General features: G+C 55.6%; 6 protein-coding genes across 6 annotated transcripts, besides 10 other annotated features; 4 read left to right on the top strand and 2 right to left on the bottom strand.

Moving 5' to 3' along the window:
* Window positions 1–439: 439 nt before the first annotated feature.
* ACRALDRAFT_2104712 (uncharacterized protein) lies at window positions 440–2,806 on the top strand (the record flags this gene model as incomplete). The annotated part of the gene is made up of 2 exons (XM_071023201.1): window positions 440–486; window positions 550–2,806. The coding sequence occupies 2 exons, from the start codon at window positions 440–442 to the stop codon at window positions 2,804–2,806; spliced, it is 2,304 nt and encodes a 767-aa protein (XP_070874339.1).
* A 177-nt stretch (window positions 2,807–2,983) lies between these two features.
* ACRALDRAFT_2041708 (uncharacterized protein) lies at window positions 2,984–4,909 on the bottom strand (the record flags this gene model as incomplete). The annotated part of the gene is made up of 6 exons (XM_071021176.1): window positions 2,984–3,117; window positions 3,202–3,379; window positions 3,536–3,652; window positions 4,257–4,286; window positions 4,353–4,483; window positions 4,702–4,909. 6 exons carry the CDS (start codon window positions 4,907–4,909, stop codon window positions 2,984–2,986), a joined length of 798 nt encoding a protein of 265 aa, XP_070874340.1.
* Window positions 4,910–7,753: 2,844 nt separating this feature from the next.
* Window positions 7,754–11,929, top strand: ACRALDRAFT_1076991 (uncharacterized protein). Its single transcript, XM_071018571.1, has 7 exons — window positions 7,754–8,545; window positions 8,646–8,780; window positions 8,851–8,933; window positions 8,999–9,102; window positions 9,186–9,470; window positions 9,541–9,634; window positions 9,692–11,929. Exons 1-7 carry the CDS (start codon window positions 7,969–7,971, stop codon window positions 11,474–11,476), a joined length of 3,063 nt encoding a protein of 1,020 aa, XP_070874341.1. The 5' UTR covers window positions 7,754–7,968; the 3' UTR covers window positions 11,477–11,929.
* ACRALDRAFT_211425 (uncharacterized protein) lies at window positions 11,527–12,878 on the bottom strand (the record flags this gene model as incomplete). The annotated part of the gene is made up of 9 exons (XM_071023673.1): window positions 11,527–11,699; window positions 11,747–11,784; window positions 11,964–11,971; window positions 12,093–12,171; window positions 12,311–12,326; window positions 12,512–12,574; window positions 12,620–12,679; window positions 12,769–12,804; window positions 12,854–12,878. The coding sequence occupies 9 exons, from the start codon at window positions 12,876–12,878 to the stop codon at window positions 11,527–11,529; spliced, it is 498 nt and encodes a 165-aa protein (XP_070874342.1).
* Window positions 12,879–13,451: 573 nt separating this feature from the next.
* ACRALDRAFT_1082402 (uncharacterized protein) lies at window positions 13,452–17,225 on the top strand. The gene is made up of 3 exons (XM_071019308.1): window positions 13,452–13,785; window positions 13,868–16,228; window positions 16,287–17,225. Exons 1-3 carry the CDS (start codon window positions 13,697–13,699, stop codon window positions 16,864–16,866), a joined length of 3,030 nt encoding a protein of 1,009 aa, XP_070874343.1. The 5' UTR covers window positions 13,452–13,696; the 3' UTR covers window positions 16,867–17,225.
* A 593-nt stretch (window positions 17,226–17,818) lies between these two features.
* On the top strand, window positions 17,819–19,123 carry ACRALDRAFT_2104167 (uncharacterized protein; the record flags this gene model as incomplete). Its single annotated transcript, XM_071023175.1, has 4 exons — window positions 17,819–17,946; window positions 18,122–18,541; window positions 18,614–18,945; window positions 19,071–19,123. The coding sequence occupies 4 exons, from the start codon at window positions 17,819–17,821 to the stop codon at window positions 19,121–19,123; spliced, it is 933 nt and encodes a 310-aa protein (XP_070874344.1).
* Window positions 19,095–19,258: a sequence feature (Protein overlapping with rRNA (ACRALDRAFT_211423, KAL2755319.1) was converted to a misc_feature.).
* A 63-nt stretch (window positions 19,259–19,321) lies between these two features.
* Window positions 19,322–19,391: a sequence feature (Protein overlapping with rRNA (ACRALDRAFT_211423, KAL2755319.1) was converted to a misc_feature.).
* A 96-nt stretch (window positions 19,392–19,487) lies between these two features.
* Window positions 19,488–19,541: a sequence feature (Protein overlapping with rRNA (ACRALDRAFT_211423, KAL2755319.1) was converted to a misc_feature.).
* Window positions 19,542–19,612: 71 nt separating this feature from the next.
* Window positions 19,613–19,653: a sequence feature (Protein overlapping with rRNA (ACRALDRAFT_211423, KAL2755319.1) was converted to a misc_feature.).
* A 42-nt stretch (window positions 19,654–19,695) lies between these two features.
* Window positions 19,696–19,722: a sequence feature (Protein overlapping with rRNA (ACRALDRAFT_211423, KAL2755319.1) was converted to a misc_feature.).
* A 26-nt stretch (window positions 19,723–19,748) lies between these two features.
* Window positions 19,749–19,800: a sequence feature (Protein overlapping with rRNA (ACRALDRAFT_211423, KAL2755319.1) was converted to a misc_feature.).
* A 47-nt stretch (window positions 19,801–19,847) lies between these two features.
* Window positions 19,848–19,878: a sequence feature (Protein overlapping with rRNA (ACRALDRAFT_211423, KAL2755319.1) was converted to a misc_feature.).
* Window positions 19,879–19,906: 28 nt separating this feature from the next.
* Window positions 19,907–20,102: a sequence feature (Protein overlapping with rRNA (ACRALDRAFT_211423, KAL2755319.1) was converted to a misc_feature.).
* A 42-nt stretch (window positions 20,103–20,144) lies between these two features.
* Window positions 20,145–20,276: a sequence feature (Protein overlapping with rRNA (ACRALDRAFT_211423, KAL2755319.1) was converted to a misc_feature.).
* Window positions 20,277–20,336: 60 nt separating this feature from the next.
* Window positions 20,337–20,346: a sequence feature (Protein overlapping with rRNA (ACRALDRAFT_211423, KAL2755319.1) was converted to a misc_feature.).
* Between the last annotated feature and the right edge of the window lie 959 nt (window positions 20,347–21,305).

Raw genomic sequence — 21,305 nt, forward strand, 5'->3', positions numbered from 1 at the left:
TACGTTGTACGAAGGGCAAGAACGGAAAGCCTCCTATATCATAATTTTCGTCAGCCAATTGGCACTCGACTTACATACAAATTTGAACCAATCAAAAACGTCCATATTTTGTGGCGTTTCTTGGCGTGGTCTTAGCGCGCTTTTTGATCAGTTGAAATCAGCTCCACGTGTCGCTTGTTCGCACTTTCCGTGCTTGACTCGATCCAGCGTTCCGCTGGATCATCAGGGATTAGGTCATCATGGGATTATTAATATTAGTCAGTCATGAGGTACGAATAGGTAGGTACCTCCGTATCGATCATCTCTGATAAGATAACAGATGTTTAACGATAAGGATTTTTGCTGGTCAAAATTCTCTGTCCTTTGAGGTTGGTCTTGTATCGGTGTCGTCCACCTCCAGCCATTCTATACTTTAGTCTCGACAGGTATTCGGCACAACATGGGAAAAAGAAAGGTTGGCGCCCTCGAAAAGGTCGACATCGACCTGTACGTGGTCTCCTGTGTTTTCCCGGCCTCCTTCGCTCGCTAATCTTGATCAACCCCCCACAGCGCGACTCTACAATACAAGATCCGCCGCGACCCCAAGTCATACGAAGACAACTTCCTCCAACAATGGGGCCAGTACGAGAGCCAGCGCGAGGTCTTCCTGGTGTCGCCGGCTACGGCAACTCACGAGTACATAAAATCGTTCCATGACCTCGTCGACCTGATTGCCCATGTGGCCGACTGCTACCGTGAACATGCCCAGGCCTTCCCGGACGACCTCAAGGCCATCCTGCTTCAGCATCACGAGGTGCTTCACCCGGAGCTGCGCGAGAAGATGGTCGGTAGCCTCGTGCTCCTGAGGCGAAAAGATGTCATCGACTCCTCCAGCCTCCTCACCACGCTCTTTCCCATCCTCATTTCTTCGCCGAGCAAGTCACTCCGAGCGCTCCTCTTCCAAAAGATCGTCGGCGACCTGCGCAACTCCAACTCCAAGTCCACGAACCACCCCCTCAACCGCACCATCCAGACCGTCCTGTTCAACCTCGTCACGGGCGACCGGACGTCCCCCAAGGCGGTGTGGGCGGTCAAGCTGACGAGGGAGTTGTGGAAGCGGCAGATTTGGACGGACGCCAAGACGGTCGAGGTGATGAAAGAAGCTTGCCTCTCGGACCACGAAAAGGTGATCGCCGGAGCGACACGGTTTTTCCTGGGAGGAGACAAGGAGAGGGAGGAGCTCGAGGACGAGAGCAGCGACGACGAAGCCATCGACCTCCAGAAGATGAGCCACCAGCTGGGGATCAACAAGAAATCCAAGAAGAAAGCCCAGGCATACAAAAAGGCCGTGGGCAAGCTCCACAGACAGGAACGGGCCAAGAACAAGCCGCACCCGCTCAACTTTTCCGCCTTCCACCTCCTGCACGACCCGCAGGGCTTCGCCGAGCAGCTGTTCCAGAAGCACCTGCAGAACACCACGCGGTCCAACAAGCTGACGCTGGAGAACAGGCTGATCGTCCTGCAGCTCGTGACGCGGCTGGTGGGCCTGCACAAGCTGACGGTGGTGCCGCTCTACTCGTGGTTCGTCAAGTACCTGACCCCACGCCAGGAGTCGGTGACGTCGGTGCTGGCGTCGCTGGCACAGGGCACGCACAACCTCGTGCCGCCCGACTGCCTGGAGCCGCTCGTGCAGAAGATTGCCAACGAGTTTGTGTCGGAGGCGGCGGCGGCCGAGGTGGCGGCGGCGGGCCTCAACGCGATCCGGGAGATTTGCGTGCGCCAGCCGCTGGCCATGCAGGACACGCTGCTGCAGGATCTGGTGCAGTACCGCAAGAGCAAGGACAAGGGCGTCATGATGGCGGCCAAGGGCCTGCTCTCGCTCTACCGCGAGGTGGCGGCGGAGATGCTCGCCAAGAAGGACAGGGGCAAGGACGCCACCATGGGGCTCCGGTCCGGTGAAATCAAGCAGAGGCGGTTCGGCGAGGAGGCGGTGGGCGGCATCGAGGGCCTGGAACTGCTCGAGAAGTGGAAGGAGGAGCAGCGGAGGCTGAAGCGGGCCGAGAAGGGCCTGCCCGAGGATGGCGGGGACGACGAGAAGGAGGGCGGCGTGGAGGAGGAGGACGACGACGACGGGTTCAACTCGAGCGACTGGGACGTCGAGTCGGTAGACAGCGACGATTCCGGTGGTTGGATCGCCGTCAGCCACTCCGAAGACGAAGAAGACGAGGAGAGCAGTAAACCGGCAGCGAAGAAGCGAAAGACGGCAAGTGACGGCAAGGAGGCTGACGACGAGGGCGACGATCAGGATAAATCAGCGGCAGAGAAGGAGGCCGAAGCGGAGACGCAGGCGGAAATACAGAGGATATCCAAACTGGCGACGACGACGATCCTCACGCCGGCGGACCTGCAGAAACTCCAGGAGCTGCGGATGGAGGCGAGCCTCAGCCAAACGCTGGGGGGCAAGAACCGGGCGCAGCGGAAGCTGGAGGAGGCGGTGGCGCGGCACGCGGAGGACGGGCTGACGGCGGAGCAGATCGAGGCGCCGGCGAAGCTGCGCAAGACGACCAAGGAGGAGAGGGTGGCGATGGCCAAGGAGAACAAGCCGAACCGGAACGAGCACAAGAGCACCGAGGCGATCCGGCGGTCGAAGAACGCGGCCGACGGGAAGAGCACGAGCAACAAGGAGAAGGCCCGGCAGAAGAACTTCCTCATGACGCTGAACAAGGCGAAGCGGAAGCAGAAGCGGAGCTTGGTGGAGACGAGGAGAGTTCTGAAGGGGCATCTGGACAGGGCGAAACGTGGGGGGAGAAGGGGGAATAACGGGTAGTTGGGAGTGTCGGCATGGTCTAGTTGTAGATGGATGAGAGATGCCAACGATTTTTATTCCTTTTCGTTCATTCATGCTAGCATTCTGGGTCATGCATCCGTTACGGCCTTGTTCAACACGACATTCGTCGGAGAGGATCATGACAGGTATACCAAGACTCCCTTGAAGAACGAAAAATCACTCCGACTTGAAAGCCCAGTTGGGGGCCCGTTTCTGAAGAAAAGCCTCGACACCCTCCTTCTTGTCCCGAGTCCCAAACGCAAAGTAATAGAGGCTTCTCTCAAAGTTGTCGTCTCGGCCGAGGTCATCAGCTGACCGGGTGGGGAAGGTTGGTTAGTTCTGCAGATTCTGTTTCTTCAACGGGGAGCACATGGGAAAAGCACGAGTAGACTTACATCTACAAACTGCCTCTTTGGCCAGGGATAACGCGGTGGGACTCAGCGCAGCCATAGTGGATGCAGTACTGACGACATGGTCGAGGACGGTGCCGGTCTCGTAGATCTGTGCCACGAGACCGGCGGCTTTGGCTTCGGCGGCGGAGATCGGGGTGCCCAGGAGAATCATTTCCATGGCCTGTTACCCGAAAAAGAAATTCTTGTTCAGCAACGGCTATTTTTTTCTTCTTCTCTCCATTGTCTTAGACACCAGGTGTCTACAGAGAGGCCTGGGCCGAGGATCGACCAAGGAAAAGAGGGAACGGAGGGAACGGAGGGAAAAGGTTCAGCTTGCCTTGAATTTCCCTACGGCGTTGGTGAGCCGTTGGGTACCGCCGGCGCCGGGGATAAGGCCGATGGTGACCTCCGGTAGGCCGAATCGACTGGTTTCGGATGCGAAGATCAGGTCACACTGAGAAGTTGATGCATTAGTCTGTGGATAGCGTTGAGAATGTTGTGTGAAGGAAAGAGAAAAAGACGGTAAACAAGGCGCATCATAAGCCAACTCTCTCCACTGGTTGGATGTCTCTTTAGGCGGTGTCGTGCCTTGAAGAATCGAGGTTTCCCCCATGCGGCCATGACAGGTGACAGCGCTGCCTGGCCATAAGGGTGCCTGAAGTACTCGGTACTTGGTACCTATGTACCCACCTGTAAGGCCCCAAGTGGGTCATCCGGTGTGGGGGACGATAGAGCTGTGACTCCACTATGGTTTGGTCCAATGGGAGCTCCAAGCGGTTCGGTACAGGTACACTTGTACCCAGACCTGAGACTCACCCTGAGCTCACGAGTCTTTTCCTTCCTTCCCTCCTCTTCCTCCCCCTTTGACTGAGCTGGACTGAACTGGACGCCGACTTCATCCAGTAATCTTTTCCAAGGGTATTTGCCAAGGGAGGGTTGAGATCCCTTGTTCGCCTGAATTTGTCGAACATTTCGTCGTCCTCCTTTCCATTTCCTCATCGACATGTTTCTCGGGGAAAGGAAGAAAAAAGAAACTGAAGGAAAAATGTCTCACTAACCATCAGCGCGACTTCGAACCCGCCGCCCAGCTGCTTGACTCGTCAGTCTTTGGTCGTCCATTTCGGTCTCCAAGGTACGAGGAGAGAAGAACGTACAGCCATGCCCTCCACCGCGGCAATGAGCGGCTTGCGGACTTTGCCAAGGCCAGCGCAGAGGTCCTCGAGATAGCGACATTGACGTGCGTCTTCTCCGTTGAGCAGCGAAATCTCCTTGATGTCCGCACCGGCTGTTGGTCCGCGTCAGTTTCGATGGTCCAACGTTGAAAAAAGACGACATGAATCCGAGCTGCGAGGATCGACGCAGCTGCATCGATCTGCGCAGCTGCACGGATCTGCGTAGCTGCAGCCTGCATGTCTGTGCCGTGTGACGTGGAGGACACGACGTGGAGAAACATGGGCAGAGGAAAAGGACGAGCCACACCCACACCCATGCCCACACACATACCTGAGAAGACACCTCCACTGCCTGTCAACACAATGACTCGGACAGTCTTGTCTGTGGATGCTGCCGACAAGGCCTCGAGGAAGACGTTGATGAGCTCCTGCGAAAAGGCATTGCGTTTGGCTGGTCGGTTGAATGTGATGACCCTTACGCCATCGCTCGGCGTCGACACCGTGACCAGATTCTCCGCTGAAAAAGTGCTTGTCGTCATGTTTGCGGACGTTTGACGGCGAATGAGGAATATGAGAGGACAGAGAAGAGAGAGAGAGAGAGAGAGAGTCTGTGTGTGAGTCGAGAAAGAAAAAGAGAGAGAAAGAAGTCCACAAAATGGTCGGCGAGCAAAGAGGAAAAGAGGGCAACTTGAATGACAAGTGACGACAAGTGTGTGTGAAGCCACAAAAGCCCTCGTTCGGGTCTTGAACTCAGCTCGACTGGGATGACTTCCCTATCAACCAAGGGATATCGATACGCCCTGGCCGAGAACCCCCCCTTGAGAAGAACTACCGATGAAGAATTGACGCCCTCCCCCTGAGGAATGATCACCATTATCCACGTGAAATGGCCCGAAAGGTCCGCACGTGCCGGCTGCGTCGCAGAGTCTTCACTGGAGCCGTTGTGGTGGGATTAGTGAGTGGAATGCGAGTGTCTTCCCTCTTTCCTTTTTCCGCTCTTTTCTTTTTCTTGTTGATTATTATATCATTTTTTCCCTCGATCTTTTCTTTCTTTTTCTTGTCTTCCTCTCCTCGCAAGGGTACTCCACCACTCCCTAGGTCCTAGACGGGGTGGACTGACATCAGACGCAAGTGTGAAGAGTTGGAAAGCAGAAACATACGGACGGGCAAATGATTCAGTCATCGTGGTTGTAAACTGAGACCCATGGGCAGCCTCGCAGGCTGAACAACCTCTTGCTGCCATCAGACAAGACAACCAACACCGTCCTACATCGTCAGAAACCAAGGGACGGCCCTCATCACCTGTGGGTGCCAGTTCTGGTCGTATCCAGATGGAGTGGGCAACCTATAGGATCCAACGCCGTTGTCGTATCATGGCGAATGGAGACCGATAACAATACCAACGACCGGGATCAGGGGCGATCGATTCTGGAACATCCGACGTAAATTGGCCCGATTCGGTCATCCCATTCGCATTCCTCGCAATCCACATCTGCCAGAACGGGAAAATCAGGAAGAAGGGAAAAAGGGAAAAAGGGAAAAAAGAGGAGAAAAGAAAAGAGAGAGAGCGACTCAGGAATACTGACAGAAGGCCGGCGATCGACGAGCACATCCATGGCCCCTTGACCCCTTTGCCCCTCCAACCTTCTCACCGCAGACCTTCAATGGACTGCTGCGTAGCCGCATCCGAGACACCTTCGGGCGGCAATTGGGGGCCATCCCCTTCTTGGCTCCATTGTTGATTCCCGTTACGACATGGTCTCTGCCGCTGGCAGGTATGCTCCGTTACACTGTCTCGGTACTTGTCTTACTACAGGACTCCTGTCAGTCTATCCATATCCATCCAGCCTTGCATCTTTGCTGACCAGGTTGCTAGCTTCCCCCACAGAGCGGCATGGTCCCGCTGCCTGTCTGCCATGATCGCCGTGCAGGTTACACATACCACACCCCTCCCCTCCTATGAACCCCCTCCACTACAGCACCAACGGCCGAGTCCATGGCTCGTCGGGCTGGTCCCGCTCGGCTGCCGTGCGTCATCGCCAAGCCAAGGTCGTCGTTGCACAGCGTCGGGGCGCATCGATATCACCATATACCGAGCAGACGCAGTATGTCCCCGGCAGTTGTGCTATTTGGGTCAAGAGGGAGACAGGGGTGGGAGGGCGGTCCTCTTGCAGAACGGAACCCCAATTTAGCACATCACATCATTCAGCACATCATTCCGGGCCTTCGTCGCTCCCATTCCCGCCCTTGTCCCACTCTCGTCCCACTCTCTGTTCCAATACCATGACCAGCTCCTGCGTCTCATTCCTCAAGTCCACGCTACGCTTTGGCCCCCCGTTCGTGTCGTCTTCCCGCCCTGTTTTTCCCCTCCTGCTGGGCTGGGCAGGGAGAGAGGGGAGCGTGGCACACGCGCTCGGGAGGAGCCCGCCCGGTGGAACACAGGCAGCTATCCGGCGACGATTCAACCCTCTCAACCGGCTGGCATGGCCTTGGACCCCTTCAACCGTCTCCCGGGACGCTGACCAGCGCCCACATACTAGCCTTACCAGCCCCTTGGTAGGCCAATCCGGAACTCTTCACCTGAACCCCAGGGAGTTTGTCTGTGAATTCAGTGTCGATCCCTCCTCCAGCCCACACCTATCACGACCCAACCAGCGTTTTCAGACCATGCCAGACGGCGGAAACCACCTTAGCGGCGGCGCCTAGTCTTCGGTCCGCTCATGAGAGGGGCGCCCCGTGGCTGGCCGCCGCGTTTTTCTTTTTTTTTGCTCCGGTTTTATGGACAGTCCGTTCACGTTCTCGACAAGGCAAAGGGTACATCCCTTCCAATCTTCAGACGGCATGTATCGATGGTGGGAGCCAGCCGTCCCCTGCCCGCCACTTGAGGCCATCCGAGCTAGGGAGTGCCCATCCGGGGCCCCGAACCGCTCTTGAGCACATAACTCGATTCCGACCTGGTCCTGGTCCCTGGTCTGGCGCTATCCTGTTCAGTGCAGCGTTGGTGATATGTCATCGACATCACATACTCCAAGATGTGATAGCAGCGGGGCTCTGGACGGGTTGGCAGCGCCGGATACCAACTAGTTTCTCGACGGCGGGGTCTCGCGGCTCGAGGAGCTTCCACATCATCGTCTTTCAGCTGCCTTGGTCTCCATCCAAGGGATGCCGTCTCTCTGTGATGGGGTCATTCCTCTCCATCCTGGGAGAATGGCTGCCCAACCCGGATTTCTCATCCAAGACGGTCGATGGTGGGGTCATGGAGCAAGAGGAGGTGAAGGGGAGAAAGGGGCGATAGCAGAAGTGTCACGACGATCGAGATGGGTATAAAAGGATGCGGAATTCGTCGACGACTTTGTTCAATCCTCTTCCTTCTCTGCAGACCAAAGCCATCATCTTACTCTCACACTTACACTCTACACTACACTCTACACACTTCACACTTTACACTTCACTACTCCGTGCCCCCTGGAAGTCAACTCCGTGAAAAGTTCAGACTTCTTTGACGCAACGCCTTCGAACTCCTCCGAGTTCTCGTTCCCTTGAACGCACTTATACACCCGTCTCCTTGATAATCCCCCTTCCTACCCATCTACCTACCATGGAGCCGGCCTCCTCGGTGAGGAATACCTCCGCAGGCAAGGTCATGCCTCCCGACTCCTTCATCTTCGGCCCTCAAGCGCAGCCAGCCTTCGATACCGTCACAGCCGCCTTCTACCATCAAGCCGAAGCACACCCGCATGTCGTCGCCGCGCGGGACCTCTCAGCCCAGCCCTCGCGTGAGATCACGTACAGCGACCTGGCCCGCCGTAGTGCGCGGCTCGCACACAAACTGCGGCAACTTGGCGTCGTCCCGGGGGACCGGGTGCCCCTGGTCGTCAAGCGGGGCATCGACATGCTGGTCGGCATTGTGGCCATCCTCACGTGCGGCGCGCAGTATGTTCCGCTGGACGGTGGCGTTGTCCCAGACACCACGCTCCGTTATGTTCTGGAACAGGCGGGCGGAAACACTGTCTTGGCCCTGCGATCTACGCGCCACCGTCTGCTGGACTCGGGCGTTCGCCATGTCTTGGCCATTGACGAGTCGGACGACGTTGACGAGGATCTCTACGAAAAGCACACGACTCCGCAGAACCTAGCAACTCCGGACAGTGGATGCTATGTGATTTACACTTCAGGTGAGTTTGCGAATGCCCCAGGTCCAATTTACAGCGAGTCGAAGGAGGAAAGAGAAAAAAAGGGGGGAAAAAAGGGGGTGCTGACAGTTCATCTCCACAGGCACCACGGGCACACCCAAGGGTGTCGATGTTACGCACCGCAACGTCACCAACCTGGTCTGTCTGTCCCCAGGCAGTCTGGGAATTACCACTGGCAGCCGGGTTGGCCAGATTCTCAACATCAGCTTCGACATGGGTGAGTCCCCTGAACCCCTATCCAACTCCCTTCAGCCCGTGAACTCGTTACTGACTACGTTGGACGGTAGCCGCCTGGGAGATGCTTGGCTGTCTCTGCAACGGAGGCACCCTGATTCTGCGAGGCTCCAACTGGGTCGAAGCTCTTCAGCAGGTGAGTGTATCCATTTCTTCTGCCGAGTGCTACGGAACATTGAATCTAACGGAGAACCGGGGTAGATGGATGTTTTGATTTGCACCCCCAGCATCCTGGCCAAGTATAACCCTGAAGACTATCCCAACATCAGGACAGTTGCTACTGCAGGAGAGCCCAGCTCTCAAAGGTACGAGGCACTCCGCTTCTGTTCCGACCTCGCCGGTCCCATTCGATTGTATGAGACTAACGACAATTGTTTGTTTCTAATAGGCTTGCCGACACCTGGGCCACTCATGGCACATACTACAACTGCTGTGGTCCGACTGAGACCACCATCGTCAACACTATGCACCCCCATACGCCAGGACAGCCCCTGTCGATCGGCAAACCCACGCCCAACAACAACGTTTACATCCTTGACGAGGATGGCCGCCCCGTGGCCGTTGGCGAGCCGGGCGTCATGTGGGCCGGAGGACTGGGTGTGAGCCGGGGCTATGTCAAGCTACCAGAGAAGACGGCCGAGCGATACCTGCCTGATCCGTTTAGAAACGATGGGTGAGTTGGGATTCCGTCGCTACATTCCTGCAGGTCTGAGATGATTTGGCTGACCACTTGTCTTACACAGCTGTATGATGTACGACACTGGTGATCTCTGCCGGTGGATGCCGGATGGTACCATTGACATCCTCGGCCGCGCGGATGACCAGATCAAGATCAAGGTATGTGGATTGATGATAAATCCTTCGATACTCTCTGCAGTTGCTAAATCGTACTAGGGCTTCCGGGTTGAGCTTGATGGCGTGACTGCGTCGATGAACTCGTGCCCTGCCGTCGGCCGTGCCGCGGCCCTTCTGATTGGCGACGCTATCCACGGCTTTGTTGCCCCCGCGGACTGCGACCTCGATGCTCTCAGGGAACATGTGAAGGCCCGCCAGCCGTACTACGCCGTGCCGAGCAAGTTCCATCGCCTCCCGGCGTTGCCTCTCACCGCCAACGGGAAAATCGACAAGAAGGCGCTGAAGGAGCTCGCCGCGGCGCCGGCTCAAGATGACGCGGCCACCATTTGCGAGAAGGCCTCCACCAGGTCCGTCCACTCCAAGACCATGGATGTGGCGGAGAAGACCCATGCTCGGTCCGAGTCGTCGGCCTCCAGCATCACCGAGGTCGGCTCTTCGGCCTCCAGCGTCACCCAAGTCGACTCTTCGTCCTCGAGCATGACCGAGAAGGTCGATCTCGAGGCGGCTATCCCCGGCAAGAAGCGCAGCCAGCCCTTCCGCGGCCTCTGGCACCGGGTGCTCATCGTGTACCGTCGACTCTTCACGCTGGTCGGCCTCCTCAACATCGCCGCCGCCGTGGCTCTCGTTCTCACCGGCATGCAGCGGGAGTGGCTGAGCACGCTCACCGCCATCAACCTGGCCACGGCCGTGCTGATACGACAGGACTTTGTCATCAACGCGCTCTACACCATCGCCTGCAGCGTGCCGACCTCCTGGCCGCTATTCATCCGGAAGCGCTGCGCCAAAATCTACCACCTCGGCGGCGTGCACTCGGGCGCCGCCGTCTGCGCCGGTCTCTGGCTCCTGGGCGCCAACATCAGCGACCAAGTCTGCCTGGCCACCCAGTGCAGCGGCTGGGCAGGCACCCCGTCCCTGGCGGCCAGGGTGATTTCCTGGATGCTGACGGCCCTCTTTGCGGTCATGTTCGCGCTCGCCTACCCGTCTGTCCGGAAGAAGCACCACAACTTGTTTGAGAAGACGCACCGGTTCGTCGGGTGGACCATGCTCGGCCTCTTCTGGGCCCAGGTCGTCCTCGCGGCCAACGACAGCCGGGGCGAGCTGGCCCTGGGCGCCGCCTGCCTCCGCTCCCCGGCCTTTTGGCTTCTTGCCGTGTCTACGCTGAGCGTTGCGTCCTCGTGGTTCTTCCTGCGCAAGGTGCCCGTCGACGCCGAGGTCCTGTCTAAACACGCCGTCCGCCTGCACTTTGACTACACGGTCCCCGTCAACGGTTCGTTCACGCGGCTGTCGCACCGGCCCTTGGTCGAGTGGCACTCGTTCGCGACGATCCCTGCGCCCGAGGCGGTCGATGGCCGGCCCAAGGGATACTCCCTCGTGGTCTCGGACGCGGGCGACTGGACCAAGGCGTGCATCGAGAAACCCCCTACGCATGTGTGGGTCCGCGGCGTGCCGGTGTGCGGGGTGATGCGCATTGCGCCGCTGTTCAACCGCGTGGTCCTGATCGCGACGGGATCCGGCATCGGTCCCATGCTGGGACACATCCAGAGGCCCTCGTGCGAGACGCAGCTCATCTGGTCGGCGCCGCGGCCCGAGGTGACGTTTGGCGAGGAGTTTGTGAGCACCATCCAGCGACATAGCCCGGACGCCGTGATCCATGATACCAAGGCGCTTGGCCGGCCGGACCTGGTCAAGATGGGGTACAACGTGGCCAAGAGCTTCAACGCGGAGGCGGTGATTATCATTGCGAATGAGAAGATTACGAAGAAGGTTGTTTACGGGCTGGAGACGCGGGGGATTCCCGCCTACGGTGCGATCTGGGACAGCTGAGCTGTTCGTCTTTGGTATTTTGCCTTTGTCTTTTGCTTTTGTGTTTGCCTTTAGCATCGAACGTGGGACAGGGGCGTTTCTTGCATTGGTGCCAGCTTACTTTGCTTGTTTCCTCTGGTTGTTTGGTTGTTTGGTTGTTTGGTTGTTTGGTTGTTTGGTTGTTTGGTTGTTTGGTTGTTTGGTTGTTTGGTTGTTTGGTTGTTTGGTTGTTCTTCTGTCTTTGCTCAGCGAGTCTGTTGTTGGAGTCCGGTCAGGCTTTTTGCTTTCCACTTTCCCGCCTATTATTATCCTTGTTGGCGAAGATTACCCTTGATGCTTCGGTCGATCACAATTCCCCTCCCTTATACGATAGGGCCAAGGGGTGGTAGTATAGCATATGCTTTTGTGGTTAGGGTTATTAACTTATGCAATAATACCATCGTTCTATATATTATTTACAATCTTCTTAGTAGCGTGCCTTTCTAGAACCGCGACAGAGAAACAGAACAGATATATCTATACATTGAGTGTTGATTCAGCAAAGACCATAAAGATTTGCTGGCATTATTAGTCGTTCAATCTATTGAATACGACGGTGTTAGTGTTGATCGGATCCTTATCTCCTTATCTACCCCACCTGAGGTGGGTGGGGAGGCTTGGCTGAAATAGGCTTTAGCCACCTACCTAAACGGGGCAGCTCTTCGACGTGATTTGGCCTAAGAGATTGGTCCGTGCGCGTCAACAGCTCCTTGGAACCAGCCTACGCTACACTACGGCGCTAATGCAGAAAGGTTAAAGTCATGATATTGCTCACAGTACTTCGTAGTGTATGTACAACTGTACATAGGTAGTCACTGTACTTCGCTGTAGCCTTATGAACATGTCAGCCAATCTATCTCGCTGCCTGACCAGGGAGGGAATACGAAGTAATACACGGCAGCTCTAAAAATCCCTAGGTACGTATGTTATGTTCCCCTCTGGAATTTCCCCCGAGTTGCTCTTAAGACTAATGCCTTTTTTCTTTTTCTTTTTCTTTTGGAGGCCAAGGAGGCCAACGAGACGAAGCATCACGAAGACTACACGAAGCACGTTCCGCCACATTGTTACTGTTATATACCTCTAGTCATGGCAATCAATGAAGACATCTGCTTTCCTCGGTGGCACTCTCATTACAATCGCCCATCTCTGTGTTGCCCTGTCCTAGGGGCTGGATGCTGAGTGTCCCTATCATGTGAATTACAGCATTTGTCTTTGCCGTGTATAGGTACCGGCCACCCTACTACGTACCGCGCTTCCTCGTCACGGGATCACACTAATATACGGCCAAGAGACAACCTGCGAAGTAGCTTCTTATCCCTTGCATTTTTTTTCTTTCTTTTTACTTAGCTACGTTTCCACCATCCTCAATATTTACTTCAGCCATTATTCGAAAGAACACTCATAATAGATACAGTATTCGTAGTTTTTCTCTCGCTCTCTTCTCTTTTGCATCCTACAAAATGTCGAGCACAGTTTCTGCCAAAATGCGAGTCTGTCTGTGTGTGTGTGCGAGTTGATAGGAAATGTCAGACCTAGAGCCCGTATCTGGGTTCACCGGCGCTAGTGATTACTACCTAGGTAATTACTCTATAGGGTAGTGTGGTCCATCAAGGGCTAGACTAACCTCGACAGTCGGACTAACACCTTTTCCCCGCAGATGGAGAAATGCTAAACATGGAGTATTACCCCCGCAGGTATGGTATACCGTATGATATTTGTACATACTGTGCATATACCTGTGCGGCCACTCCAAATACTCCGTGATTCAAATTACAGGACACTGTACTCGCACACCTGACCTGATGGTTCCTTCTACGCAAGCTTCCACCCCACATTTCTTTCTTTTTGCACGCCATAGTGAAGTAAGCAGAGCAAGTGGCCCCCGGTGCAAGAGCAGGGCTGGGGCATGGACAGCAGATCTTTTCCTGTCCCAGTCCCAGTGGCTAGGGATGGCGACAGCGAGAATGGATCTCCAACCTGCAGAATCTTGAACCAATTTATCCAAGACCCTCATCGTTGCATCAGATCAACCACCAACCATCAAACATCGCTCCTTCGTCACCGACCCGACCGCTTTCCCCCTTGAGCCCGGCATCCGTCATTCAAGCTATCGACCACATTCGATTCGCTCCTCACAATCCAGCAGCGTTTCTTGCCGACTGGCCGAGGTGGGTTAGGTGCAATGGGATACCTGTCGCCGACATGAGCGCAGCGCCGCCCCCACAGAAGCAGATTCGCTTCGTCCACAGTCAAGGACAACCTGCCTCCAAAAGGCGGAGGATCAGCGCTGCGTAAGTCTAGCCCCTGTCCAAACCTCGTGATGAGCGCCATCGTGGAACTGACATGGAAACCCTTCATTCGTTCCTCGCACAGTTGCTTGACCTGCCGAAGACGAAAGACAAAATGCGCAGGCGAGCGTCCTGCTTGCTCGACGTGTACGAAGAACGGCCACGAGTGCCTCGGTTACCCCGAACCCCCCGACAAGAATGGCGAAGACAACGAAGATCACAAGGGCCACTGGAAACCGAGCCAAAGCCCAGCGAAACCTGCGCCCGGGAATGCGAACAATACCGATACCAAGAAACCCAGGCCAAACGACGCCAATACTCTTTCTCCCGATGCCATACGGCGGCCGTACCTGTCGGCGGCCAACGAGACCAAAGACCCATCATCGCAGTCCCGACCCTCGTCGCAACCCCAGCACCAGCAACATCAACAAGAACAACATGAATATGATTTCAATAGAATCCCGGCATCAGCTGGGGCCCAACAGGCCACCTACTCCCAACCCCACCGCCCGGCATCCGTCGTGTCCGAGGACAACCAGAGCGCTAGCAGCCAATCCCCCCTCCTGCTCCACAGGGAAAGACTCGAGAGCCATAGGGTTCCCTACTTCCGCTACTTTGGGCCTACCGCCATCGTCCCCGGCTACAAGCAGATGGTGGTCGCCGTGAGGGACGGGAGGCGGAGCGCAGGTGCCGCCGGCTCCTGCACGGCCAGCTCCCCGAGCTCGGGGAGTATGGGTATGCCTCCTGGCCCGGCATTGGGGACCATTTCCCAGGCCGACGGGGACGGTCTATTTATCGGCGACGAGTTGCCCTTTTACGAAGTCAACGATGCGGCGCCCGTTTCCCCCTTCATCATGCATCTCCTGAAGCTCTTCTTCGTCCACTTGGGTTGCAACTATCCTTTCCTCAAGGAGGAGAAATTCACTCGCATGGTCCGGGAAAAGAATGTCGAGCCGATCCTCGTCGACGCCGTCTGTGCCCTCTCGGCTCGATTCTCCGATGCCCCACAGTTCACTCGAGGCGGCAAACTGGCCAGGTCCGAGTACGGCCAGCAGTATGCCCAGCGTGCCAAGGCCGCTACCGTCGACACCTTCCCGGCCCCCTCGGTGGGCGCTGTGCAGGCCATGCTTTTGATGGCCTACGAAGGTTTCGGCGCCAACCAGGACAGCGTCCTGTGGATGTACCTAGGACTGGCCATCCGCATGGCCGTCGATCTGGGACTGCACACCATGGTGGGCATCAGGTATCAGGGGGAGAAGGGCGAAAGTGCAGCCGCAGCAACCGGCGCAGACGCAGACCGCGATCCTCACAACTCTCCCCATCGCGAGGGCGCCCCCAGTCATGACGAGCAGACGGAGATCGAGCAGGAACGCCTCGACACCTTCTGGGCCGTCTTCATGCTGGACCGCGTCATCTCTTCCGGTACCGGCCGACCTGTGACCTTTCGCGACGACGATTTTGAGTTTGACCTCCCTCCTCCTGCGATAGATCCCGTCTCGGGATGGCCCGCTCCCTTCCCGAGCCTTTTGCGCATCGTTCACCTCTACGGCCGGGTATCGGATGTGCTCAACAACATCCACGACGCCAAAGACTTGACCAAAGACAAGTGGAGCAAGCTGTCGCTCATGGAACACGAGCTCACCCGCCTGTACCAGAACCAGGACGACCGGCTGCATTTCAACGTGACCAATTTCAAGTTTTACCTGGGGACCGGCCAGGGCACCACCTTTATCCTGCTCCATTTCTGGTTCCATGCCCTCGTCATCATCCTCCACCAGCCCACCCTGCTGACCCCCTTTGGCTCCATGAACCGCTCTCACCGCCTGCTGCCCAACAGCCGTGAGTTATCCATGTCGAGTGCGAAAACCATCGCCGACATACTTTCCTTTGCCGAGCTAATCGGCCCGACGAGCTTCATCGGCAACCCTTTTACCTCACAGCCCATGTACATCGCCGCCTGCGCTTTCTTGATGGAGTCGGCCGCCATGGCGTCGCAGCCCCCATCCCGTCGGCCATCGCCGGACCGGGACAGTAGGCCCAAGCCGGGTGATGCGACGGCGGCGGCCAGTCGGGCCAAGGAGTCGTCGACAAAGCACTCGCTGCTCACGGCGGCCGCGAACGAAAACTACGCCCGGTGCTACAATCCGCTGAAGCAGCTCCGTGCATATTGGGGCGGCGTCCAGTACATCTTGACGGCGCTCGACCAAAAGTCCAAGGGCAGATGGGATTGCGAGACGTACACCCACGAAGAGTACGAGAGCACCAAGACGACGCCCCGCCGCGCGTCCCTCGGCCAGCTCCCGCCGCACTTTGGGAACAACCCGGTGTCGCCCAGCCTGCCGCCGTTTGCGTGGTCCCTGGCCGGCACGACCAATTCGCCCAATTCGAACTTGACCGTCATGTATCAGAACATGCAGCCTGACAGCAGGCCGAACAAGTCCAACCCGTCTAACCCGGGCCATGGCTGCTGCTGCTGCTCCGCCTTTGCAGCCGAATCCGGGAAGCTCGTCGTCCCCTCCCGCGGAGAATACCACGTACGATCCTACGCGGCAGACGTACCCCCAGGGTGCAACTTCAACCCTGCGACAGCAACACTCACCACGTGCATCTCGAGTCCCCCAGGGTCCACAGACGCCATCTAATATGTTTCAGCCGCTTTCCCCCATGGTTCCCACACCAGCTGGTTTCCAGTCTTCACCATCACAACGCACTCCCGGCTTCGACGACCCGATGCTACGAACCCCGACGCCGGCATCATCGGACGCGCTCGTGGGCGAAGCCGCACAGGGCTCGGTGACCGGGGGGATGGCGTCAACCGGCGTGTACGACATGGGCTTCTCTGGATTCCCGACGAATTATTCCTATCTCGGACAGGGGATGGGACCTCTTGGCGACGTGATTACTTTTGATAACCCGATCGACATTGGCTCGCTCGGCATGCCCAACAACACGATCCCGCAGTGGTACGAATACCTGCCGGGCGATGACCTGGGATTCTTCGACCACGGTAATGACATGAACGGTGAAGGAATGGGCAACGATGATATCGAAGGTGGTAATGCTCCTGGCGGCAGCGGAGGATGAACGATATGGACGATAGGGACGATCATGATATTGTTGGTATTCTCGCTCGGAGGACGTGTCTCGTCTGGGCTTTGCATGGGTGGGCTGTTTTACATTCCCTGGCACATGTGATACCACTTGTTCAACGGTCGGCTCTGAAGGGACGGTAACTGGATCATGGCGACCCATACGAGGGGTACTGGAGTTTAGTGCGAAGGCGCCCTGGGTGGTGGTTCGTGTTCGTCGGGAGGTTTGTCTTTGAGCGTTTGTTCTGGGTTCAGCGGTCAATGGGTGTATATTCGCGGTTCTAGATGAAAACTCTTTGAATCTATCAGTAGCAGCCATATTATATACTCTGTAGAGCTCCTGGTGGTTCTTACTCTCATCGTCGCGGTCTCTTCGAGACGTCTGAACATTGTTGAGTTGGTGATAATACCTAGGTACGGACCTTACCGGGTTTATCGGTCTTATCGTTCCCGATATGACGTACGCAGTCGGACATTCCGGTTAAACTTTGACTCGAGGCCGGGGGCAAGATTTTCCGAGCAGCCAGTCACAGCCAGAAGTTTGCTGACCAAGGCGGAATACCCGAGTAATCCCGAGCTGAAAGTGGAGCCAACGGGAGATCGGGAGGGAAGGTTTTTCATCATGCAGCCAATAGGAGGTCGCGATTGGACGTGCCGATGGAGCCAGTGGCTAGAATTGACCAATCTGCCAGGGACGGGAAAAGAAAAGAGAGGGAGAAAAAAAGTCTCGGAGTACGTATTACTACTCCCCAGCCTGTCCCTTTTTTCACTCTTGTCCTTTTTCAATTTTCAATCTCCTTACCAAACCACCATCCTCCAACTTCATCGCACTACCACGATACCCTTGCGCGTGCTGTCGTGACGATTCACTCTCCGCTCAGCCCACTCCTTGATCGTTTGATTCCCACTTTCGTTTCCTAGGTCACTCCCTCCCCCAAACCGACACAATGGCCGCCGCCGCTCCCGCTGCCGTCCCTACGCCCACGCGTAGCGGACTGGACCTGTACTCCCGCTTCGCCATTGCCGGTGCCTTTGGCTGCTCCATCACCCATGGCGTCCTCACTCCCGTTGACGTGTAAGTTTTACTCTTGTGTCAATTCTCATCTTCCCTTTAGCTATCCTCGATGTTCCAATTGCCTGGCAGTTCCGTCAATTGGAATGTCGCGGGGATTGAACGGAGAGGATCAAGGTCCGGATGGGGCCGCATGCGATAAAGACAATTACTGACATGGCTCTTCTCTTCTCTCCAGCGTCAAGACTCGTATCCAGCTCGATCCCGCCAAATACAACCGTGGTATGATTGGCGGCTTCAAGCAGGTCATCCAGGGTGAAGGTGCCGGCGCTCTGCTTACCGGCGTTGGTCCCACCTTCGCTGGTTACTTCATCCAGGGCGCCCTGAAGTTCGGAGGATACGAGTTCTTCAAGCAGCAGCACATCAACTACCTCGGCCTCGAGACCGCCACCCAGTACCGCACTGCTGTCTACCTCGGTTCTTCCGCCCTCGCCGAGTTCTTCGCCGACATTGCCCTCTGCCCTCTTGAGGCCACCCGTATCCGTCTCGTCTCCGAGCCCACTTACGCCAACGGTCTCGTCGGCGGTTTCACCAAGATTCTGAGAAATGAGGGTGTCGCTGCTTTCTATGCCGGTTTCGGTCCCATCTGCTTCAAGCAGTAAGTACCATGGACATTCCTGCCGCTCTTCTGGTCCATTGCCTTGCCAATCACTAACGAAACAACCTGCAGGATCCCCTACACCATGGCCAAGTTCGTCGTGTACGAGAAGGCTGCCGAGGCCATCTACCGCATCTACCCCAGGAAGACCCTCTCCGACGGCGCCAACACCGTTGTCAACCTGACTGCCGGTCTCATTGCCGGTCTCGCCGCCGCCGTCATCTCGCAGCCCGCCGACACTATGCTTTCCAAGATCAACAAGACCAAGGGTCTCCCCGGCGAGAGCTCCACCAGCCGTCTCATCAAGATTGCCAAGGAGCTCGGCCTCCGCGGCTCGTTCGCCGGCCTGCCCGCCCGTCTCTTCATGGTCGGTACTCTGACTGCCGGACAGTTCGCCATCTATGGTACGTTTCTACTTCCCCTCCTTTTGTTTCTTCCCGGTTTTCTTCCACCCCTTCGTCTTCTTCTCTCCCTTACCCTCCAGCTCCCTTCCATGCTTTCCTGTACAGAGACGCTGACACCCGAAAAGGAGATATTAAACGTATACTTGGGGCTACCGGAGGAGTAGAAATTGCCAAATAAACGTGCTGTCTGAAGCCTGACGATCATTTTCTTGTCGCGAACGTCCATTTTGTGAGGTTTTGGGAAGTTGGTCGAGATCGTGGGAAAAGACGACAGTACAACACGTGATTGGTCGACAAGGTGTAAAGTGGGTCCCTTCCCCATAACACCATCACCAATTGGAGAAGGCGGTTAAAAAAAAAAAGGGAAAAAGGCAACGACGGCTCGCGGATCGGTAATCAAAATTTCGGATGATGTGCGCGCCCATACATGCGCTCGCATCGACAACCTACGCATTGCCTTTTCGGCGTCGGAGATTGGGGGCCGCGAGTCCTTCAATTTTATTTTCATTTGGCTTATAGCTTGTTACTCTTTGGTTTGTTACCCGGCTGTCTGTTGCATGGAACGGAACGGTCGGCTCTCTGAGGATGGGGGGGAACTCGTCCGGACAAACACACTGGATACCCCGCGTCCCCCCGAGTTGCTATATTATTCGGCGACCGAATCAACTTTGCTTTGCGCTAGCATAGACGGTAGCATAGAGCAGAGACCTAATGCGGCATGTTGCACACCTGCCATTAGAGACGTTGTACAATAGACGATGATTTCTCGCCTGGACTCTTTCATGTGTCTGTCTTTGCTGAACCGGTTGGCTGTGTATGTCTCCCCATGGTGCTATCAGCTTGGTCATGGCCATCCTTGCGTTTATGTCAAACAAGTTTTTGAACGTGTCTACGTTTCACACTCGGTCCCAGTATCCCTTGGAAACTTGGAAACTGGGACAATCACCGTCATGAGTTGGACTTCAAGTTGACCGGGGCAATGATTATGAACCAGAGGGAGATGGGATCTGACATAGTCTCGTCCTGCTCGAAAGGCCGGGGGGGACTGAGGCCGAGGGAAAGACAGACAAGGCTACTTGGCTCTCCTGGTCTGCGACAAGGAAGGAGCATATTATAAAGAGAGGTCATAGTGATTGTGAATTGAGAACTGTTCAGCACTTGTGATCCAAAAGTGGGATTGAGCAGTGGTACTTATACACAGCTGTTTTCCCTGCTAAATGTTGTCCTTTTGTTGTACCTCTCCTTACTCAGTATCAGTATGGAAGATTCCATAGTCTTTCCCCTGGTCGACTTTTGGACTTTAAAAGAGAAGAGAAACCAAGTCCAAATGCCTCAATGGTAATGAACTGTCTACAGCCCTTATAAGGCCTTCCTTTACCAAATACTGTCACATACGACCATACCCACTGGAAAGCTCGGGATCCCGTCCGCTCTCCCATAGATAAGCCAGTGAGGGCCGGATTAGTAGTTGGGTCGGTGACGACCAGCGAATACCCGGTGTTGTATGTTTTCCTTTTGTTTTCTTTTTCTTTTGTTTTCTTTTTCTTTTGTTTTCTTTTTTCCTTTTGTTTTCTTTTTTCCTTCTTTTTTGGCAACCAAGGTTAAAGTATATATAAGTACTTTAAGACTCTTATAATAAGGTAAGTTTAAAAAGACTTTCGTATTAGACTCTTGCTTTTTATTTTATATTATATAATAATATTGCTAACCATATTCTTTACTTACTTTCTTTAGAACTTAGTAAAGTTAACACTATATTAGCTGGCGGTAGCTATATACAGTATAAGGACGTAGCGTTACTTAAGTCTAGGAAAGTCCGAGTCCTACCTTATATTAAGCTCTATGACGAATATCATAGGTGTGGCTCGGCGGCGGTCCCTCCTTCCTAATCGACTTGGGTGAATGACAAGTACCAGACAGGTGCTTGTCTGGGACAGGCACGAGTACGTAGCTCCTCCCTCTTGTTCTTCCTACACTCTCCTCTACATCTCCTCTACAGTCTACTCGGCCTCCATTTATACCTCTCGATGTTCTGGTTTTCTCTCTTCCTCTCTAATTCTTCCTTGTCGATGATTCCCTAGATGGATTAGTGCATCCGCAGCTCGCCGACCGCTGTCAAGATGTACTAACACCTTTTGTGGTGTCTGATGAGCGTCCACTCCGGCACCTTAACCTCGCGTCCGGAAGACATGGGATGAGGCTATGTCGCGGGAGAATGGACGAGCCAAGGAACGCCGTAGACGCCGAAGACAGCGCGGCGAAGACGCCTCCCCCCAAGACATCGACAACAACGGCGCTGATACGGACATGCCGCTCCATGGTCTCCCAGCCAAGGCCATGGCGATGCTACGGGTTGGATC

The sequence above is a fragment of the Sodiomyces alcalophilus genome (assembly GCF_042370955.1).
Source record: "Sodiomyces alcalophilus JCM 7366 unplaced genomic scaffold ACRALscaffold_4, whole genome shotgun sequence".
Lineage (NCBI taxonomy): Eukaryota > Fungi > Ascomycota > Sordariomycetes > Glomerellales > Plectosphaerellaceae > Sodiomyces > Sodiomyces alcalophilus.

What these genes read in the sequence shown, in the direction of transcription:
- ACRALDRAFT_1082402 (XM_071019308.1), top strand. Translation starts at nt 13,697, where the DNA reads ATGAGCGCAGCGCCGCCCCCACAGAAGCAGATTCGCTTCGTCCACAGT. An exon ending in AGGCGGAGGATCAGCGCTGC is followed by an intron (nt 13,786 to 13,867) that starts GTAAGTCTAGCC and finishes TTCCTCGCACAG; the next exon opens with TTGCTTGACCTGCCGAAGAC. An exon ending in AGGCCGAACAAGTCCAACCC is followed by an intron (nt 16,229 to 16,286) that starts GTCTAACCCGGG and finishes GAATCCGGGAAG; the next exon opens with CTCGTCGTCCCCTCCCGCGG.
- ACRALDRAFT_1076991 (XM_071018571.1), top strand. Translation starts at nt 7,969, where the DNA reads ATGGAGCCGGCCTCCTCGGTGAGGAATACCTCCGCAGGCAAGGTCATG. An exon ending in GGAGAGCCCAGCTCTCAAAG is followed by an intron (nt 9,103 to 9,185) that starts GTACGAGGCACT and finishes TGTTTCTAATAG; the next exon opens with GCTTGCCGACACCTGGGCCA. An exon ending in GATCCGTTTAGAAACGATGG is followed by an intron (nt 9,471 to 9,540) that starts GTGAGTTGGGAT and finishes TGTCTTACACAG; the next exon opens with CTGTATGATGTACGACACTG.